General features: G+C 43.5%; 1 protein-coding gene across 6 annotated transcripts in view; it reads right to left on the bottom strand.

Moving 5' to 3' along the window:
- Positions 1-17,608, bottom strand: part of RHOBTB3 (Rho related BTB domain containing 3) — a 46,497-nt gene extending 28,889 nt beyond the window's left edge. For 3 of the 6 annotated variants that reach the window (XM_065046558.1, XM_065046556.1, XM_065046559.1), the window contains exons 1-7: positions 17,448-17,605; positions 16,594-16,763; positions 16,196-16,412; positions 6,718-6,910; positions 3,866-4,017; positions 1,960-2,071; positions 776-1,144 (exon numbers count right to left, since the gene is read on the bottom strand). In XM_065046558.1, the coding sequence (XP_064902630.1) occupies positions 776-1,144; positions 1,960-2,071; positions 3,866-4,017; positions 6,718-6,910; positions 16,196-16,412; positions 16,594-16,595 (1,045 nt within the window). In that variant the 5' untranslated portion in view covers positions 16,596-16,763; positions 17,448-17,605. Of the gene's footprint in view, positions 1-775; positions 1,145-1,959; positions 2,072-3,865; positions 4,018-6,717; positions 6,911-16,195; positions 16,413-16,593; positions 16,764-17,414 lie in introns of all 6 variants that reach the window. The other 3 variants (XM_065046560.1, XM_065046557.1, XM_065046562.1) reach the window with 3 other exon arrangements.
- Between the last annotated feature and the right edge of the window lie 3,168 nt (positions 17,609-20,776).

Below are 20,776 nucleotides of genomic sequence, written 5' to 3'. Positions count from 1 at the left end.
TGGTCTTTTCTGACATCTCACGTGTGCTCCTGTTACATGGACAATGTGGAGTTCTATGGGATTTTGTGCTTTGTTCCTAGAGATTGAAAGGAACTTCTTTCTTGGCAGTTGACCAGAAATGAAAATAACAAAAGGAAAATTACACTAAAACATATCTAAATTAAGGCATCTATCCATGGAGACATCCCAGGCCAGGCTGGATGGGGCTCTGAGCAACCTGAGCTCATGGCAGAGGGGGGACGGGGGGAGCTGTGGAGGGCCCTGCAACACAAATTTCTGTGATTTTATGATCATAATCACAAGGTTAAAATAAATGTAGCAACATGTCAGCACATCATCTCCCAACAGCAAAGACATGTTCCTTAGGTTGATGTGCATACTCCTCCATGAGCCATCAACTCCTCCATACTCCTCCATGAGCCACCCAGGTGGGGATTGGTCTCTTCTCCCAGGCAGTCAGCAATAGGACAAGGGGCCATGGGCTTCAGCTCTGCCAGGGGAAATTGAGGCTGGAGATGAGAAAGCAATTCTTTGCAGAGAGAGTGGTCAGGCATTGGAATGGCTGCCCAGGGAGGTGCTGGACTCACCGGCCCTGGAGGTTTTTAAACTGAGATTGGCCATGGCACTTAGTGCCATGATCTAGTCAATGGACTGGAGTTGGACCAAGGGTTGGACTTGATGACCTCTGAGGTCTTTTACAACCCCATTGATTCTGTGATTCTGTGATTCTGTAACTGTAGGAGAAATGAGCAGCTGGAATGGTTCCTGGGAGTACCTGAGTAAATGAAGTGAAGGATGTCCGGCAGACAAGAGCAGAACACAGAGTCCTTCACCACCACCCTCACCGGTGGGACACACGGTGGGACACCACGGGGGGACGGGGGGAAAGTGGCCCCAACATCCACCGCAAAGAGGCTCCGCGCCGTCAGCACAATGGAGGCGTCCGGGATGTCGGCCGGGCTCTTCACCTCAAACAGCAGCATGAAGAGGGGGCTGACGGAGCAGAGGATGATCTTGTGAGCCTCCACCACCGTGCTCAGGTCTTCGGAGTAAAACGCCACGTCCGCGCACTGGCAGCAGCAGAGCAGGTTGTGCAGGTCCGCGTCGTAGTGCGAGGCTTCGCCCTTCAGGATCGGCATTTTTTCTGTGGAAGAGAACGAGTCGGGCTGTAGAGCTGAAGGCAGTATCAACCAACACTCAACTCTGTTCCCAGAGACCTGATCGAATGAAACAGAATTTTTGAAAGAAGTATTCAACAAGAAAGTTTCTTGAACGCCATTTGAATATGTTTAGTAAAATACTGCAAAAAAATGAAAATACTAAGTCTAGTAATATAAGAAAAAAAAGGAATACTTAAGTTAGTGAAAAGTGTCCATCCTTTCATAAAACCTCTTCAGGCATTTATGTTTGAAAGAAACCTTGCCTGTGAATCCCAAACCTAACGGATCTCAATGAATTTATAGTACATGTGAAAAGAGACAAATACATATTTAGAGTTAACTAATTGTCAGTAATTATTTCACTGAATGAATGTATCAGATGCTCAGAAAACGTGTGCAGGAAATCACATGCTGGGGCATACACCACTCTCCTGTTCTATTTGCAGAGAGCAAAAATATTACTTGATGATATTGTAGAACAATAAAACATGATGTAACTATGTAATGACTTATAATTTGTATGCAAAGCTTTACATTAATTCACCATTGCATCACTTCATTGAGCGCACCAAAAAACCACTCTAAAATAAATTATAAGTCCATTACAATATTGCATATTGCTACACAATTGTCCCCAAATTAATTAAGTCATCACTAAAAGGGGATGTAACTAGAGCAACATAACCAGAATAGCTGATGACAGATAGCACAGCTCATAGTAATGATTACAAAATGTTAATTGGGCAAGGAATACAACACACATGACAAACGATACCAGAGACCGGACATCAGTGAGCACCTGGCTGTTCAAGCTGCGGTGGTTGAACTCGATGACACTTCTGTGACTTTTTCCTTCTCTTCATTTTTTCAGATGACTTCTGGTTCAAACTTTGGATCATGAAATATTCCAGCTAAAACACAAAATGTGTTTTTGAAAAACCCTGCTTATTTAAGAACAGCCTAGACATCAGACTAAGGAGAACGAGTGGGTGCTGTATGCAGGACTGAGGCTGTTGCCTCTAAGAATGTCATCCAGGAGAATCTCAGCACCTCTTTACTAGGAGCAGGTACCAAATGTAGTTGGAATTAGTACAATTTTAAAGTCTATTTTTTCCAATGTTGGTCATTAATAGTATTTAATCTTCCCACAAATGACACCTGCACAGATATTCAGTTTACTGCCTTGCATAGGTGCTAATTACAGAGAAGAATGAGACTTGATGGATAACGCTCAGGTGCAAGTGATAGAAGCGACAAAACCATATACGAGCTCTTCAGCTTGCAACAAACCCACAAAATGCAAAGGTACTGTGTACTCTGAAAAAATCCCATTACAGGGTGGTCTTTGTGGGCAAGGTTTGTCTCACAGGCTGCAAGTATCATCCCTGCAATAAAAAATTACCCGAAGGGAAATGATCCCTTTTACAGGAATGAAGAGGCACAAAGGGTGGTTCAGTTCGAGTTTATGCATGTCTTAAATGTTTTCATCACCTAAGGTATTACTGTAGCACATATACTGCTTTCTAAAAAGTAGAAAAATACTCTGTTTGGACCAGGTGTTAGGTGAATTCCCCATTTTTAATTGGGAATAAAAAGATCCAATAAAAACAGACCAGCTATTCCAATTTACCATCAAATTCCATGGAAATAGACTGTACTTACACACCAGGGACAACAGCACAGACCGTGTGAAATTACTGTGCTGAAAGAACTGCAGTTTTTTATTCAAGCTCAAACGTCATTGGGAAAGAAACCAAAAGGTCCAAAATAAGGCTGGGGTTAAAACACCTTACAACCACAAATTAAATATCAGCGTGAAATAATTCTGTGGAGAAGACAAGTCTGAAAATCTGTATTCTGGAAGTGCTCAGTGGGCTTCCCTGCCTTTGGGAGAGTGGAAAAACAACAAGTTTATTAGAAGAGGGACATTTTAACAAGCTTCTCAGCTTCTGCCTTGTTCAGTGTTGCTGCAGCTGATCCCAGGATCTGCTCAGGGTTGCAAAACTGTGTCATGACTGCAAACCAAGCAACCACAATAATATACTAAAAAAACCCAGGCAATTCAACAGACTTACCTGCCTTACTTTACAAGTAGAAAAGCTGTGAGAGTTTGAGCAGTTACAATTAAAAATGCCAGAAGATTATGGAATAATTTGGCTTGGAAGGGATCTGTGGAGGTCACCCACCCTGCTCAAAACAAGATGCAGCTTCAAAGTGGGATGGCATTGTCCAGAGCCTCATCCAGTTGAGTTTTGGTTATCCCATCCCAGCAAGATAAAAGGACAGGAATAGGGGCAGGAAATTCTTGCAGTGTGTGCTGTGAGTTTTCTAAAACTTCCTAGAAGGTAGTTTAAACTAGAGGAACTTTAGTACTACATATTCAGCTGGAATCATAGAATAACTTAGGTTGGAAGGGACCTTCCACCCAACTGCCATGAGCAGAGACATCTTCACCAGCTCAGGTTGCTCAGAGCCCCGTCCAGCCTGGCCTGGGATGTCTCCAGGGATGGTTCATCCACCACTTCCCTGGCCAACCTGGGGCACCCTCATGGGGGAGAATTTATGCTTAATATCTAAGCTAAACCTGGCACCAGTGGGAACTCAACCTTGGCTCGTGGTCCGCCTCCACTCTCTGAAGCTTTGACATCGTCCGTGCACCTCCCATGTGTCGCACCCTGCTTTCAACCCGGGGGTTTCTCACTCACCACTCCTCCAAAGTACTTCTGTATGTAGAAGTCATTGAGTGTGTGCAGTTCGAGGTAAGTGGCTCCCAGCTCCTTGGCCAGCTGCACTCCCTCGGAGGTGGTGACACAGCTCCTCCTGTCCGAAGTGCACAGGGGGCAGGTGCAAGTCACTCCTGGGGCAAAAAGTGACCAAAAAGTGCCATTTTTTGTCAAATAATCCAGAATATTTCTCTTCCTAAACAATTATACATACGTATTGTTTAGGGAAAACAACGACAACAAAACACCACAAAAAAACCCAAACCAACAAACAAACAAACAAAACACAAACCAAAAAAACAACCAACAAAACCCAAAAGCAAAAAAACCCCCCACAAAACAAAAAAGAAAACCCAACCCACGAACAACCAACCAAAAACAAACAAAAAGGGAAATGGAAACATAGTATTTTTACAGCAAGAAATCTACAACTAATGCAAAAAAAACCCCAACTTATGTTTCATTAGCATTGATTCACATTCAGTTTTGCTAAGTCAGAGAAGCCAAGCAGCACCTCCAGAAGCCAGGTTTGGCTGAACCAGCCTGCAGGTGTTATCATTCATTGTTTCCCTTAAACTTGTTTGATTATTGTGGCCTGCCCGTACAAGAAACATACACAGCAATGGAAGGGAAAAATTTCCACTGCAGTCCTGGCTGTTACAGGCATGTATGTACTGCAGAATATGATTTAATTATACATATTTTATATATATATATGTATATTATTTTTTAAGCCAAAATAGGTGGTTTTTAAAATTATGCCCGTCAACTGATCAAAATCTGTCAGCCAGGCTCAACTTTTCCTAAAGCCAGTAAGAACTAAAGCCAGGGAAGAGCTTGCAAATGCGCTGCGCACGCTCTACACTGATTTTCTCCGCTCAGAACTATGGATAACATGCAACAGCACAGCTTTTTGAAAATTCCTTTCAGCAACGCTACTTGCTGCTACAGATTTGTATCTTAGTAATTCGTATGAGTAAACGGTTGTGTTCTCACATGCCTCCTAGAAACAAAAGGGCTCTGTGTGTGCGCAGCTCCAGCTCTTTCCCAAAGAGAAAATGCGACTGGAGAGCCTGAGTCGTCCCACAGTCACATTGTTTAGGGAGGAAGACAGGAAAAAAGAACTAAAAAAAAAATAAAAGTAGAAAATAAAAACTACAGTGGTCGAGTTGTTAATTTTGGTGGTATTGTGTGATAAAACGAAACATGCAAGAAAGTGTGTTAGGGAAGACAAACATTAGTTCAGTGAGATCTTGCCTTTAGAAAGGCAGATGTATTACCTTTGTATAAATCAGAGTATAAAAATGTTTTATCATCATCAGTGAGTTAGTAAAGGGAAGGAAAAATAAAGATTTAATTATTATGGAGTTCTTTAATAGCCCTTTCTCAGTCCCTAAGCAAAAAGCTATATAAGTAGGCTCTGGCAAAGCTGAGCATTATGTCTACATAAGATATACTTCACACAGCTTGATATTTCTTCATACATCATAAAATAAATGTTTACATCTACATCCACCATATTGCTTGCTTATAGCAGGAGGGATGCTCAGAAACACTTGTTTTAGTCAAACTTGTAAAGTAAAAGGCAAAACTGACAGGTGCAATTTTGCATTCGTTGCTTTAGGAAAAAAAGGGAAATAAAAAAATCAGACCCCACAACTAAAAGGGCCATATAAAAATCAACAAAAACGCAATGCAAAACATTTGGAAATACAGAATAAAGTTTGTACATCTGTTCTATTTGTATCTCTGGTGTTCTTCCTGAACGTGATTTGCCTGCTGTCAACAGACGGAGGTTACTGATGTGTAACCAAGCCATGTGTTCTCCCCAGCATGGGCATCCTCAGCTGCTGGACACCGTGCAAGTCCACATGGTCCTTCCACAGCCAAGTGGCTTTGAGTTTCATATTGATTAGACATCAACAACACAACTTTGTGCTAGCTAAATATTCAGTGTAAAATCAATTCGCATCGATCTCATAGCAGACGACTGATCAGCCTGGATGTAGCGATGTGCAAACACATAATCTATACCACAGCCGCACCGTATCTATACCACAGCGATGCTGCTGTGATGTGGCAGCACGTGGCACCTTGTGGTACCACCTTTGTAGTATGTCCATTCATCCAAGGACATCCTACAGGATTTCCAGGCTTTTCCCACCCCCTTTCCAGTGGTTACAATCTGAGGGACCCAGTCTCATACACTGGAGATATTTTATACCTGAGACACAACTAGAGAGAGTTTATAACCATAGGGTTCAACTCATAAACCCAAATGTGCACCCAAAGCATTAGATTTAATCCCAGCATGTGATAGCTTCAGTTCTCAAAATGAGCCTATAAGAAAGATGGGACAGACTTTTGAGCAGGGCCTGTTGTGACAGGACAAGGCATGATGGTTTAAACTAAAGGAGGGAGATTCAGGCCGGACATGAGGAAGAAATTGTTGCCCTGAGGGTGGTGAGAGCCTGTGCCAGGTACCCAGAGCGGTGGTGGATGAACCATCCCTGAGACATCCCAGGCCAGGCTGGACGGGGCTCTGAGCACCCTGAGCTGCTGAAGATGTCCCTGTCATGGCAGCTGGGTTGAAGGTCCCTTCCAACTCAAACTATTTTATGATTCTATGATTCATTCATTGCCAGGGTTAATTAAGCATAATGTTCTTGCCAATACACCAGTTTACGGTGCCATAGCACACACACGCATTACTGTCATGCTGGCAGACTGTTTCTGTCAACAGCTTGGAAAAACAATCACCTTCTGTTGAAAATGCAGCATCTCTAACTTCCAAGTGAGATTTTAACCGCTACTGCAGGAAACTGGGTACATACCATTTTTTCTGGCACCAATGGCAGAAATTATTACTGGGACTGAAGAGTGGTTTAATGCCTTTTTTATCATTGGGATGTAACTCTCCTTGAGTTCTTGAAATGAAGTCTTGTCATTGACAGAGTATTTAATCACAATAATATCAGCTCTTCCAATGAGACTGAGAGAGGTGTACCAGTCACTGTCGAATATATCCTAAACAGAAGAAACACAAATCGGTAATTTCCTGCCTATAAAGGGAAAGGTGAACTATTCAACAGCCTTAATGCAAAACCTTACAGAAGCATTTTTAACCGATAACTTAATCTCTTATTTGAAGACGTGAAACAAAGAGCAGAATTCATGCTTTGTAATTTCCTTGTTTGGAGAACAAGTTGTCCATTATAATAAACAGTAAATCTCTTTTACGAGTTCAGGAATTCTTCAGGAAGAAGAAAAAAATAGGGTTTATCGAGGAATATACTTTGCAGGAAGAAACTTTACTGGTTTAATTACTTTTAATTACCTTTCAAAAAGTTTTTAAGGAAATAAAAGCAACTTCAGCGGCAAAGATTTGCAGCAATTTATACAAGCCTACTATTTATCACAACATTTTGGGGAAGGGGTTACCCAGAACTATGCCGTGTACCTATGAACTTTTAATCCAAGTTTTATCAGCTGGGTATGATTATTATCGGCTTCACAAGAGCTTCCATGTAGCCTTAACAAGTGTTAATGTCTTCAGGGTAAGGACTTCAATCACATAACTAAACTTTCTTTTTTGACTTCATATTCCATTTCTCAGTGATCTGTGCGTTAAGTGTAAGACTTACACTGGAAAATTATCTTGTATCCTGTTAACATACAACTGTGCTGCAACTACATTTAATATGCAGTTATTACTTGTACTTTTGTCATGACAACTGTAACTTTACAATTTTTGCTTTACCTAAAGGCAGCTCATAACCACCGGTGAAATCCACGGCTTTGCACATGTGCTGCATTGGAAGTTCTTGATGGAAATCTGGAACTGGTCCAGGAACTGAAAAGTCAACCCAAGAATCTAAAATACTATGATGACCTCTTGGAACAGAGAGACCTTATTATTGGAAGGGGGTGGTCAGTAGGTCAGAGAGGTTCTCCTGCCCCTCTGCTCTGCCCTGGGGAGACCACACCTGGAATATTGTGTCCAGTTGTGGCCCCTCAGTTCCAGCAGGACAGGGAACTGCTGCAGAGAGTCCAGCGCAGCCACCAAGATGCTGGAGGGAGTGGAGCATCTCCCGTGTGAGGAAAGGCTGAGGGAGCTGGGGCTCTGGAGCTGGACAAGAGGACACTGAGGGGGGACTCATTCCTGGGGATCAATATGGAAAGGGGGAGTGTCAGGAGGATGGAGCCAGGCTCTTCTGGTGACAACCAGTGACAGGACAAGGGGCAATGGGTGCAAACTGGAACACAGGAGGTTCCACTGCAAGAGGAGAAGCAACTTGTTGGGGGTGAGGGTGGCAGAGCCTGGCCCAGGCTGCCCAGGGGGTTGTGGAGTCTCCTTCTGTGCAGACATTCCAACCCGCCTGGACACCTTCCTGTGTAACCTCATCTGGGTGTTCCTGCTCCATGGGGGGATTGCACTGGATGAGCTTGCCAGGGCCCTTCAACCCATCACATTCTGGGATTATTGTGGCCCTTGGATACTTAAAGAGGGCTTGTAAGAAAGGTGCAGAGACACTTTTTAGGAGGGCAGTGACTGGAAGTGACAAAAAGGACCCGAAGTTTGGCTTGGAGATGGCCAATGCGATTTTTGAATGGCAGGTCACAGAAATAAGAGCATTACAGACGGTACCCAGAGAAACATGTAAAATATTACTAGTATTCAAAAAGTGACCTGCATTGTCAATATAACTATTTTTGGTCCCTGCAAAAGACTCATTGTTTGAAATCTGTGGTGAACTAGCGACAGTATTCTTAAGTACAAGAGGCTGCATGAACTTGATGGAAATGCGTCAGTTGGCAAATATTTGTGTAGACTGTCAGTGCACATAGTACCCAATTGAAGTGTTGTCTTTACAAAGAAATAATTCAGAAAATAAACCTGAAGTATAATATGTATTCCCATTAGTTTCTTGAGTAGATGTTCTGTACTAAGAAAACCACAGAAAACTGTTACAACAAATAATCAAGAATAGCTCTCCAATGATTCACCATGTTCACAAGAGCTTTCAAAGCACTGCCCTTGATATTTGTTTTTTCAGTTGACTCAGTTAGAGACTATTATAATCCCAGGCTAAGGAAAATCTCCACCAGCATTTAACAGAATCATTTAAGCTGTGTGAAGAATACAAAATTAAAACATAAACACAAGTTTAGCACCTATAGCAGTAAGACTACCAGCTACAGTGCTTTGTGGCACCCAGCTAGATGGGCATTTGCGGAACTTGGTCACATATTCCATCAAAAACTGAGAATTTTCAAGGGACAGCTTCAATATGTTTGAGCTGATGAAGATTGCTACAGATTTTTTAGCAGGGCTATATACATTAAATGTGACAGAGGCTTAAGAGAAAAATACTGTACAAACAATACAGGAGAAAATACTATACAAACAAAACAATAATATAGGATATTTAGGCAGACAGAAAACATGCCTGTCCTTTTGCAATTCACTTCTATCTGCCTGTATTCAAGCCCAGCCCTGGTTTGCACATGCTCATCTCTGTGAGCTCTGCAATAACCAGCAGCATTACCGCTCAGGTTTGGAGCCCAGATGTATAAATATGCAAGAATTCTGACAAGAGTTTAAGTATTAATAATAAAAAAAATATTTATGGAAACTTCTTGCAGAATGTAATATGTATTATTCACACGTCGCGATGTGTTCGTGAATGATTTGCAGCTCCCTCTCTTTTATATTGGTCACAACAACCCCCTGCAGCGCTACAGGCTGGGCGGCAGTCAGACAGAAAGGGACCTGGGGGTGCTAATGGACAGGAAGCTCAACATGAGCCAACAGTGTGCCCAGGTGGCCAAGAAGGCCAACAGTATCCTGTCCTGTATCAAAAACAGCGTGGTCAGCAGGACAAGGGCAGTGATCCTTCCCCTGTGCTCTGCATTGGGGAGGCCACACCTGGAGTATTGTGTTCAGTTCTGGGCCCCTCAGTTCAGGAAAGAGATTGAAGTGCTGGAGCGGGTCCAGAGAAGAGCAACAAGACTGGGGAAGGGACTTGAACATAAGACGTATGAGGAGAGGCTGAGGGAGCTGGGCTTGTTTAGTCTGGAGAAGAGGAGGCTTAGAGGTGAGCTCAGCACTCTCTAGAACTACCTGAAGGGCAGTTCTAGCCAGGTGGGGATTGGTCTCTTCTCCCAGGCATCAGCAATAGGACAAGGGGGCATGGGCTTAAACTCTGACAGGGGAAATTTAGGCTGGATATTAGAAAGAAATTCTTTACAGAGAGAGTGATCAGGCATTGGAATGGCTGCCCAGGGAGGTGCTGGACTCACCGTCCCTAGAGGTTTTTAAACTGAGATTGGACATGGCACTTAGTGCCATGATCTAGTAAACGGACTGGAGTTGGACCAAGGGTTGGACTCGATGATCTCTGAGGTCTTTTCCAACCCAGTCGATTCTGTGATTCTGTGATTCTGTGATAACAGAGCTAAATGTCTAACGCATTATGATACCATTTTGTGTTACAAAACAGAAAGATTTGGGGAAAATTTTGGTGAATATGAACACAGCCGTGCCCAAGGAAAGAACCTTCTTGTTGATGGGAATCTCAACAGAGTATGTTGAAGTAGACTCATGTTTGTGTGTGCATATAGCATATAGCTATATATAGTTATAGGCATATAGCAAAACAGCAGCTTAAGAGGTCAATATCACAGAGCAAATAAAAAAAAAAAGCAGGTTTTTTGTTTTGTTTTGTTTTGTTTTTCTAGTGAAAACAATAGAATAAGAAAAGGAGTTGTATTTTGGTAAGCAAAACAAAAAGAAAAAGAAAATATGTTCATCACCTCGTATGATTCCCCTACTCTTTTTTGTGCTTAACTCAATTTGCTGTGTTTCCATTTCTGCAGGTGGGGGGAAATCTAGCAAAACCCTTATGAAAGCAGCCACAAAGATGTGCAAACATCCTTTTTTTCCCCCTTTTTTTTGTTTAACGATAGGGGAAATGAATTCTATGGAGACGTGGTGATGCTGTGACGGCTGCCCGGGTGTGCGTGGCCGCAATTGCAGCAGCTTGTGGAGGTCTGTGCTTTCCACCAGTGCCCTGTGCCACGACCGCGTGTCTGTTAATCACGTCACAAAGCATTTTCCCATAGTTTATGAAGTTCTGGTGTGGATTGACACCACTTTCCCCAGGCACGAGCCAGCCAGGGGTAAATCAATAAGTGAAAAACGCAGAACGCGCCAACCAACATCTCACAACACATGATTTCTGTTACTGTTCTGCAGTTTCCTTGTGCCCTCACATACCAGATTTAAAACCTTCAAAAGCCCATTCTTGAAGATGGATGCCACACTTAAAAACACAGAGGAGAAAGATGCATTTCTGGAGGTCTTGATGCAATTACTTTCATTTTACACCAGCAAAGCATAGCCTGTTCTGTGCTGGGAAAATCCTCTGGACGTCCCAAAGCATCACTGAGACAGAGCGTCTGGACCTTCATACAAGTTAAGCTAATTAAATAGATTATCACTTTTAGGGGAACTTTCATGCAAAAATTGCAGAGAAAACTCTGCAGATGATGAACCGCACCACAGTTAGGATTCAGGGATAACCTCAATTCCAGGCTCCAACTATTAAATTTATGTAGCGGCTATTCCTCATCATGCTTCCTGCTCTTAGCACGTTCCACTTCCCAAGACAGCTATTGACAAAAGGAAGCAGTAACTGCATAGCTAAGGTTATTATAATATGGCCTTATTAATTATAATTATCCTCCTATCGCTATTCCTCTCAGGACTTATTAGCAAAAAAAGCTCCATTCTTTCATTGCACATCTCCATTATACACATTTCATAATATATTCATGCCATTAGTAAAAGCTACTTCTCAAGCGTTAACACTGAAAATAAAGCCTTCAGAGGCAATGAAGACGTGGTTTTCCTACACGATCACACGGCCCCTCAAGAGGACAATACTTGCTTTGTTAAAAATAACTTATGAATGCCATTATGGAACGGCAATGAAATCCACTGTGCCCCTGCAATGCCCACACGCTTTCTAAATGCCGCTGGTAAGTGTCCCTATGTCCAACAAGCCCAGCGCTTGGTCTGGGGCAGCAACGACAGCAAAGGTTCCTCTGAAATGTATAATCATCCAGGTCCACAGCAGAACAGACTTTTCAGGTCTGGTCTCCATAAGCTACTTGTCCCCTGAACTTTGCATAGAAGGAAGCAGCTTCTTCAGAAATCAAAGGAATTCAGACCACAACCCCAGGCTGTCACTTTTGTTCTTCCAAAACAGCTTTAACTGGTTGAGCTGACCCAGAAACAAAATTAATGAAGGCTAGCATTGTCTGCTGTTGTCCTCTCATAAGGCAATTTAATAATGTTTGTAGAAAGCAAAAATAAGGAGCACAGTACGGAAAATAATTTACCACGATACGATCACTTGTTCTAAACTGCCAACCTGAGACAGCCATGCTTAAAAATGTGAAAGGGTGACATACTAAACAAATGGAAAGTTGCAAGCTATGTTTCTGTACAGAAGCAATAATATGACCCAATTTCTAAAAGTAAGAAGTAAAATTTAGAAGTGGATCAGATTCCTTTACCTTCAGACATATTAATGTGTGGCCAGACTGGCCAGCAAAGGGAGCACAAGGAACCGGGTAACAGCACCATGGGTAGGACCATGGAGGTGAGAAAGCTCATGGGGTTCATTTGGTGTAGTAAAAAAAGCACAAAGATGTGAAAAGACTCATGGAAAGAGATGTTGAAAGTAAGAATGCAAAATAATAATAATAATATTGCAGTTAATATATTTGAGCACTATTGAGTTCCGGGGCAGCTACCAACACATCGCAGCATCCGCCAAATCCAGCACTGGGTGCTCTCCAAACCTCCTCCTCAAACATTTATGGTGTTGGGAACAGGGTGATGTCAGCGACTCTCTTGAAACTACACAGTTTTTGTAAACTAGGAGGAAATTTTACAAATTCTGGAAGTATTGTTGCCTTGGGAAAGATAAACAAATGAACAAACAAAACCACAAACAAACAAACAAACAAACAACCAGTAGCTCACAAAAGAAAAAGGTAAAAAGGACAGCAAGACTCCCCAGCCCAGGACTAAAATGCTTTTATCCTTATGGCACAGCCCCAAGAAAGCGAGCAAAGCACAAGAGGTGGTGTGGGTAGGGGACACACACAGTGAGGTTTTCATTCTGCCATTTCTTTTCCAGAGTCATAATGAAGTGAATTAAAATATACATTACAGCTCCGACGCTGGGCTTCATTCTAAAGTTGAGGAAGATTCACTTGTCACCAGACATTACGAGTTTTGCCTGCACTTTTTCTACAGTTCTTGCTTGTACATATGCAGAAGCGCAATAAAATTCAGTACAAAGTGGCTGAAGCTGCGAACTACAAGCAAGCCAATGAAACAGCAACTCAGTCCCGAAAACTGTCAAATCTTGTATAGAGTGCTAAATAATGCTAACTAATCCAAAGCAAATCTTAAAATTCATCTTGCAAATTACTCCTTCTAAGTTACTAGTTCCCATACTGAAGCCTGCCCCCCAAAATATGAGCAAAACTGGGACATGTTAGTTCAACATGCTTTATGAGAGCACAACCCAAGCATGCATTAGCAACTGATCAGCTATTAAAATCACAATATTCAGCATGGCTGTTAGCACACAGGTATGTTTTCCCTAGTTCTTCATGTCTCCTCTCACCCTGGGTCTGCATTTTTGGTCAAAGCCTCTTGCAGCCACGTGAACCAAGGTCATGGGTCCGCTTGTGTATCTGTCCCTTGCACATGGGAGGTATCACCACGCAGCTTTGCAGCTCAGGACACAATGGGCTGTAGTGATACACCCAGTGATGGTAACACAGAGATCAACACGGGTATGGAAAGAGTGACGTTTTGCCTGCAGATTTTGAAAATTACACTCTACCACTATCTCTACAACCCCGTGTCATCTGCGTTAATGATAACATCCCCCTCAAGCTCAGCATGTCCACCCTGCACCCAGCCATTCCATGGGAAAGAGCTGCTCACAACATGCTGCTCCTGTTTTACTTTTACCAAGAATGTTTTTGTCTTATCCCTGCAGCTTGGCAGCCACATTTGGTCACCCCAAATATGAAATACCACCCTCCCATGGCATTGCTCCTGCTGTTTCACCAGCCATGTGCCCAGCGGGATGATGCCACCATGGTCCAGACCTTTCACGCTTCTCCAACCCATCAGTGCACAAACACTTCGGCAGCTGCTGAAAAACCCCACTGCAGCCCTTTCAAAGAGACATAACACATCATAAGAAGCCAAATACCATAATATAATCAGGAAGAGATCATCTCAAGACACTCCTGCTGTTGACCCCTTCTGTAGGCTCAAAAAGTTCATCAGTGACCTGGGCTGACAAAGACACGTGCAGCAGCAAACAGAAACATGAGCAATCTCACTCTGTACCACAAAACTTATCACAAAAGGGTCCCCCCAGGCACTGGGGAGCTGTGCTTGGTAAAGTCACGTCCACGCTGCTTTTCCAGGCTGATAGATGTAGAGGACAAGGAGCAGTTGGGCATTCTGGAGTTTGGGGAGTCACAGCTTTGAGTTGCTGGGTTTATGTCTAAGACTGGCTTACCTTAATTGCATGGACTTAATCTAGAAGAGATAGTGCAAATCTGCTTTTACTTTATGCTCAGATGATAGAGGTGGAAATAACAAGAGGCCCACCATATCACCACCTCCAAGCTTTAGTAATGTGCAACAAGAACATTTTTCCATGAAGAATATGACTTGAGGCAACATCGGTCAACATTTAGAATTGTCCTGTACCATCTCCCCCAGCTACCAGAGGAACACTCCTGAAATAACCACAATGACATGGCAAACCTCAAGCATCCAGACTATGGAAAACAATGCTGTTCCACCCAGCACTAGCAAAGAGAGAGCTTTGCTCAGAGCAAATAACCTCCAGCAGAGCCCAGTCCACCTATCTGAGGGGTCTTCTACTAAGAGAAAGATGGCAGCTGTTCTTCACCATTCCCAGTAATAAATCTCTTGCCAGCTTTAGCTGGGAAAGGAAAAACCTAGAGACCTCAGAAAGGTAACGCTCCAGACAATAACAAACCAGCTTTTGAAGGGCAAAATGACAAGTTCTGCAGAATTGAAGAGCCTTGTTTTGCAGAAGAGCAAATGCAAATAAAACAACATCAAACCACATGACCCGTGTCTCCAATCTGGGTCCTTTCTTCGTCCTTCTCCAGCCATCCCTGCCTGAAATGCCACTTCCCTTACCAACCCCCAGTCCTCTGGGACACCCTTTGAAGTCCTACACCCTCCCTTTGCATGTCTCATGTGGCTTCAAAGATTAAAACCAGGATCCCCCAGCCCATCTGAACCTGCTCTCGTAAGCACAGCTGACAAAAAGGCTTGAGAAACAGAGAACAGGACCATTCGCTTTTAATATCACAGACTCCTGATTATTTATTTCTGGAACTGCCAGGATTCCTGCGGATTCCAAAAAAAGGTTTCCCTTACGGGACTGCAAAAATCAGTCTAAGGATAGAATTATGGAGCTGAAACTGATTATTGTTTCAATTTCCAAAAGCTGCTAAGCTTAATTTTTTTTTCTAAGGCTGCTAAGTAGTCACTAAATATGTTTTAATTTAGATTACCAGTATCATTTCCTACCTAATGATTGATCTGCTCATACTCATAACTGAGTTATCTCACTTACTAACAAAAGTGCTGACAACCTGGAAAAGTGCCAAAATCCCTTTTGTTTACCTTCAAATTAAGTAAATAATGTTAAGATGTGAGTCTTCATTATTTAAATAAATAAATAAATAAAATGACTCCGTGTGCTGTATTTTGCAAAATATCAGATCTTATAATCTGTCGTTTTTCAAAGCTGGAAAGCTCACTGCCTTGTCATTTTTACAGAAAAAAAAGGAAAAGGTAAGCTTTGTTTTATTGTTGATAAACACTCGAAGAGAGTGCTTATGGTGCAGAGTCACATAAAAGGGGTCCTTGTTTACCTCTGGATTATCTTCAGCCAAGTTTTCACTCAACAGCATAATTGAATATATCACCTTCCCACAGGGGGGGTGGGCAGTGGCTTGTTAATGAGAAACTTTCTGCCTCACCTTCTAGACCTTGCAGCATTTGCCTTGCCTACGTTTTACATGCTTTTACCATTTGCAAGGATGAAAATATGGATAAAATCCCACAAGAATGGAAATTATTTAAAATTTAAATTTAAGATTTGCATTTGACGAGGACAGCTAACGCTGTTAAGTCTGGTTAAAAGGCAGAGGCTGATGTCTTACCCAGACAGGACAGTCGTGCACCAGCAGCCTGACATTTCCGAACACACAGGCTCGGTACTCGGTGAAAACCGCGTTTCCGAGGTGACCGGCGGACAGGCTGCTGTCGGTCTGGGAAATGAGGGCGCTTCTCCTGAGGTAGCTCCAGATCAGGCTCGGCTGCTGATTGTCTTCAGAAAACCCGTCCCTTTCGTTCCCCAAGGCTACAATATTAACCGACCTAAAATTTTTTTAAAAGTAGTAAAAAACGAAGCTGTGTTAGCAAAGAGGAAAGGCAGGGATAAGCAAAAAAAGAAAAACAACACCCTTAAATCAAAACTAATATATCAATGCTTCCAAATCCTCTCCCCCACCTGGATTCTAACCCCCCTGCCCCCCAAAATCAACAGCAAAACACATACATGATCTCAAATCCAACAGCAGGGTGAGAGCAAAGTGGAAAAGAAACCTGGAAACGCCGCCTGCATTACAAATCCGCGGCCGGGCGGGCGGTCCGTCTGTCCGTCTGTCCGTGCCCGCGCTCAGCCCCGCTGGTCCCCGCCGCCCCCGGGGGTCCCGGCGCGTCCCTCCCCTGCGGAGAGTCGGGGTGACCCGGTGCCGGTACCAGTGGCACCAGCACCAGTGGCACCAGCTCCAGCAGTGGTACCGGTACCGACAGTACCGGCAGTACCAGCAGCAGCAGTTCCAGCACCAGCAGCAGTTCCAATAGCAGTGGCAGCAGCAGCAATACCAGTACCAGCAGTACCAGTACCAGTAGGACCAGCAGCAGCAGTGGTACCAGTACCAACAGGAGCAGCAGGAGCAGCAGCGGTACCAATTATACCAGTACTAGCAGTAGCAGTGGTACCAGTACCAGCAGTAGCAGTACCAGTAGTAGAAGTGGTACCAGGACAAGAAGTAGCAGTGGTACCAATACCAGCAGGAGCAGCAGGAGTGGTGGTAGCAGTACCAGCAATTCCAGCAGCAGCAGTACCAGCAGTAGCAGCAGTACCAGCACCAACAATACCAGCAGGACCAGTGGTAACAGTACCCGCAATTCCAGCAGCACCAGTACTAGCAGCAGTACCACCAGTAGCAGTACCAGCAATACCAGTAGGAGCAGCGGTACCGGTACCAGCAACACCAGCAGCAGCAGTACCAGCAATTCCAGCAGCAGTACCAGCAACACCAGCAGCAGCGGTACCAGTACCAAGAACAACAGCAGCAGCAGTGGTACCAGTACCAACAATTCCAGCAGCAGCAGTGGTACCAGTACCAGCAATTCCAGCAGCAGCAGCAGTACCAGCACCAGCCCGGGCGCTGGTGTCCGCGTTACTCAGCAGCTGCCGGTGAACCGGCGGCGCCCGGGGATGCGGCGGCCGCTCGGTCACGGCCATGGCATCCTGACGTCAGCCGGGGAGCGGAGCACAAGCCACGGGCTGGGCTGACGTGTCTGCGGAGCCAACGCGCTGCAGCCAGCTCAGCACAGCAGACAAAGGCCTCCCGAGCCCTGTGGGAGCGTTCACAGGGCATCCTGCGGAAAATAACACCAGCATCGCGGTGCTGGGGCAGTGCCAGCACATCTGCACCAAGGGCTGTCACAGCTGGAGGAGAGCAGTGCAACAAATCCTCTGTTAAAGTGGTTTGGGGGTTTTTTTAGGTAAATAGTATCTATTCTTTCAATGTTAGGCTGACAATTTCTTAAATGCCCGTGTCTATTTTTTTTTTAGCATTTGTGTGCTGTTTAAAGCACTGTTTTGAAAAAAGGACTATCTCTAATTGCAATAAAATAAACACAAATCCCTGGAAGTAAATCCATTCTAAAGTGGCATGTTATCTGTCAGGTACCACCACACGCATTAGAGGAAAAAGAGGGAAACAAACAACCAAATGAAACCAAACAAACACCCCCAAAACAAACAAACAAACAACCCCCCCCAAAAGCAAATAAAAAAACAAAAAACCCAAACCACAAACACACGACACCAAACAAACAAAAACCATCACAGAGTACAAACACTTTAGACACATTTCGTTATAAATAAACACCTTGTATTATGCCAACACTTCCCACTGGCAAGAACTTATTCAACACAGGTCTTGATACAATTATCAACAGAATAATTAACAGACCTTTGCCTGCAATGCCTCATGCTCTGAGAAGAAGGTTCCATTCCACCATTGGTGAATTTGGGAGATGATAATTGATGTCACTGCTAAAGTTTTATACCAGTTTTGTGTTGATTGGCTGGGACATTTTTGAAGATCATAAGCATTAGTTGTATGCTAATGAAGTCATGTATTAGTTTTTATATTTTTATTATGAAATCTGTGGGCTTTATTAAAACCAAAACTAAACCAAAACAATAAACAACAATCAAAACACGACACACACACAAAACCCAAGAAGAACATGAACAAAGCCAAACATAAACCAAATAAACAAAAAGAAAAATTAACAAGTTTTCCCATGTTTTATCACATTCCCGTTTCTTCTGCTTTTCGATCTCGCTTTGTGTGGAAAAGCAAAAGACAAATGACAGATTGGGATTTTGGTTTTGTTCCCTCCAGCCGTAAAAAAAATAAAAGGTTTGAATCCATGTTTCTCTGGTGAGTTAAAAAAATCAACCAAAGGAAAGCACTGTTTTTTCCCCCAGATTATCCTCAGACCGTGTTGTATCATCCTACACATCTCAATCTTCAGTAGCGTCCAAACACTCCCTATGCAAAGTTCGTTTAATGAGAGCCAACCTAGTCAGAGACATCGCACCTTTTCCACCATGGCCACTACTGTACTTTTTGAAGGGCACTAAATATCCCCTGGAATCCCTAAATTTGAACTTGTTGTGGCCTAGATGTTTAAAATGAGGCAACATTTGAGAGAAATGTTCTGTGCAACACTAGTGAACAAAACCTAGCGCAGCTAAGCGCGCACACACACGGATATATATACACACATATATTTAGATATATTTATACATCCATACCCGCAAACAAGCACACACATAGAATTGTAATACTGTGAAAAAACGGCCTGGTAAATAAGGTGGCCCTAGTGAGAGGTGACCCAATTAACACAAACAAACTCCAATTAGCGCAGATTAGTCGTTGCTGCAGCCCCAGCCCTGCCGAAGGGCACGAGGGGCAGAGGTACCAACAGAGGCGGAGGGCCACAGAACACACTTGTTTTCCTCTCGCTCCTTCTTTCAACCCCCTGGGAAGATAATTAGGGCTGCAGGAAGCTTTAATTCTGGCACATCGTGCAGATGGTGGGTGTGGGATGCGTCTCACCTGGTGAGCAGCACTCAGAGCTTACAGGCTGAAATACTGCAATCTTTCAGCAAAACTCCAGCAATCAGAAGATTTAAAACAGCATTTGTAAAGCAAGAGTTAAAATTGAAAACGCTGCCTGTTCTTCTGTGAAAGTAGGTCTGTTGCCCCATTTTTGCCCGCATTGCTGAGAGACTGCGGAATATTTTTCAAACAAATAAACACACACAAAAAAAGCGAATTAGTTCACTTTTGCAGGGTGATCAATATCACGAGCTGAGAAGGTGCTTGGTGCTGCTACCTCAGATGCATTTTGCAGGTTGCTTGGGCACTGCAAGGGAAAGCCATAGAAGACTGTTTAACAGAGAGAAGAGGATTATAGAGGATTGTTTGACTGTTCCTTGTTTGGCAATGTGGAAGCTGAATACCCTATGACCAGCAAACACTGCGGCCAGCAGGCATTTGCCATTGCTGCCGACATACAACGACAAAACTGCAGAAAAAGGAGCCTTTGACAGGGCTCAGAAAACAATGGCTTGCTTGAGCTTGTGCATTTTACACTGGAACATTATTATTTTGTTTCAAATTATTTCTGTTGAAGCTCTCCAGCGAGCACCTCAGATAAAGCAGTGAAAACAAGTATGCAGTTTTTGCTGACAACAGGGTAATGATATTTTCCACAGCAAAAGAATAACTGCAGCCAAGTCAAGGAGGAGGGTTTTTTCCTTTCCAAGCTTTAGCCTTCCTTGCACTGATTCACATTCACAACTGGCCCATATTTTCAGGCCAGTGAGGGGGTTTAATGCACTTGGACTGAGAAGTTGTTGCCAAGCCCAGTTGTTACTTGAGCCCGCACAGAGCTGCCGATGTTCTGAGCAGCCTCAGGCACACGAGAAACTGCGTTATTCTAGGAGAGGCAGATTTCCGGGATATTTTTTTTCGAATATATGTTTTGGTGAATAGAGGCAATGTTGCAAAATATAACCTATGATAGGCTCGACTTTATTGGTGCTCATCCATGCTACAGAGATTGCTGCTGCAGGATCCACCAGCCAAGACCTCGTGCATGGACAGAGCCTGAGCAAACAGAAGGACTCTTTCTGCTGTTGTCACCATCTGCCACATCCAAACCAATAAAAGCCACCTGTGTGTGGGAAAGCAAGGAATGAACGGCCAGTGTTAAGGAGCACTAGTATTTTTCAGTACAACTATGCCAGAAAAAATGGTGTAGGCTTGGTCGGGCTTGGGAGAATGGGTTTGATTATATTCCCCTGTGTGAATACTCGAGCAAGTTTCAGAGATGGCCCAGGTGCTCCTGGCCAGAGGTCACTGTCC

This window comes from Columba livia, chromosome Z, assembly GCF_036013475.1.
Source record: "Columba livia isolate bColLiv1 breed racing homer chromosome Z, bColLiv1.pat.W.v2, whole genome shotgun sequence".
NCBI lineage: Eukaryota > Metazoa > Chordata > Aves > Columbiformes > Columbidae > Columba > Columba livia.
The sequence above is the reverse complement of the archived record's forward strand: the minus strand, read 5'-3'. Positions and strand labels throughout refer to the sequence as shown.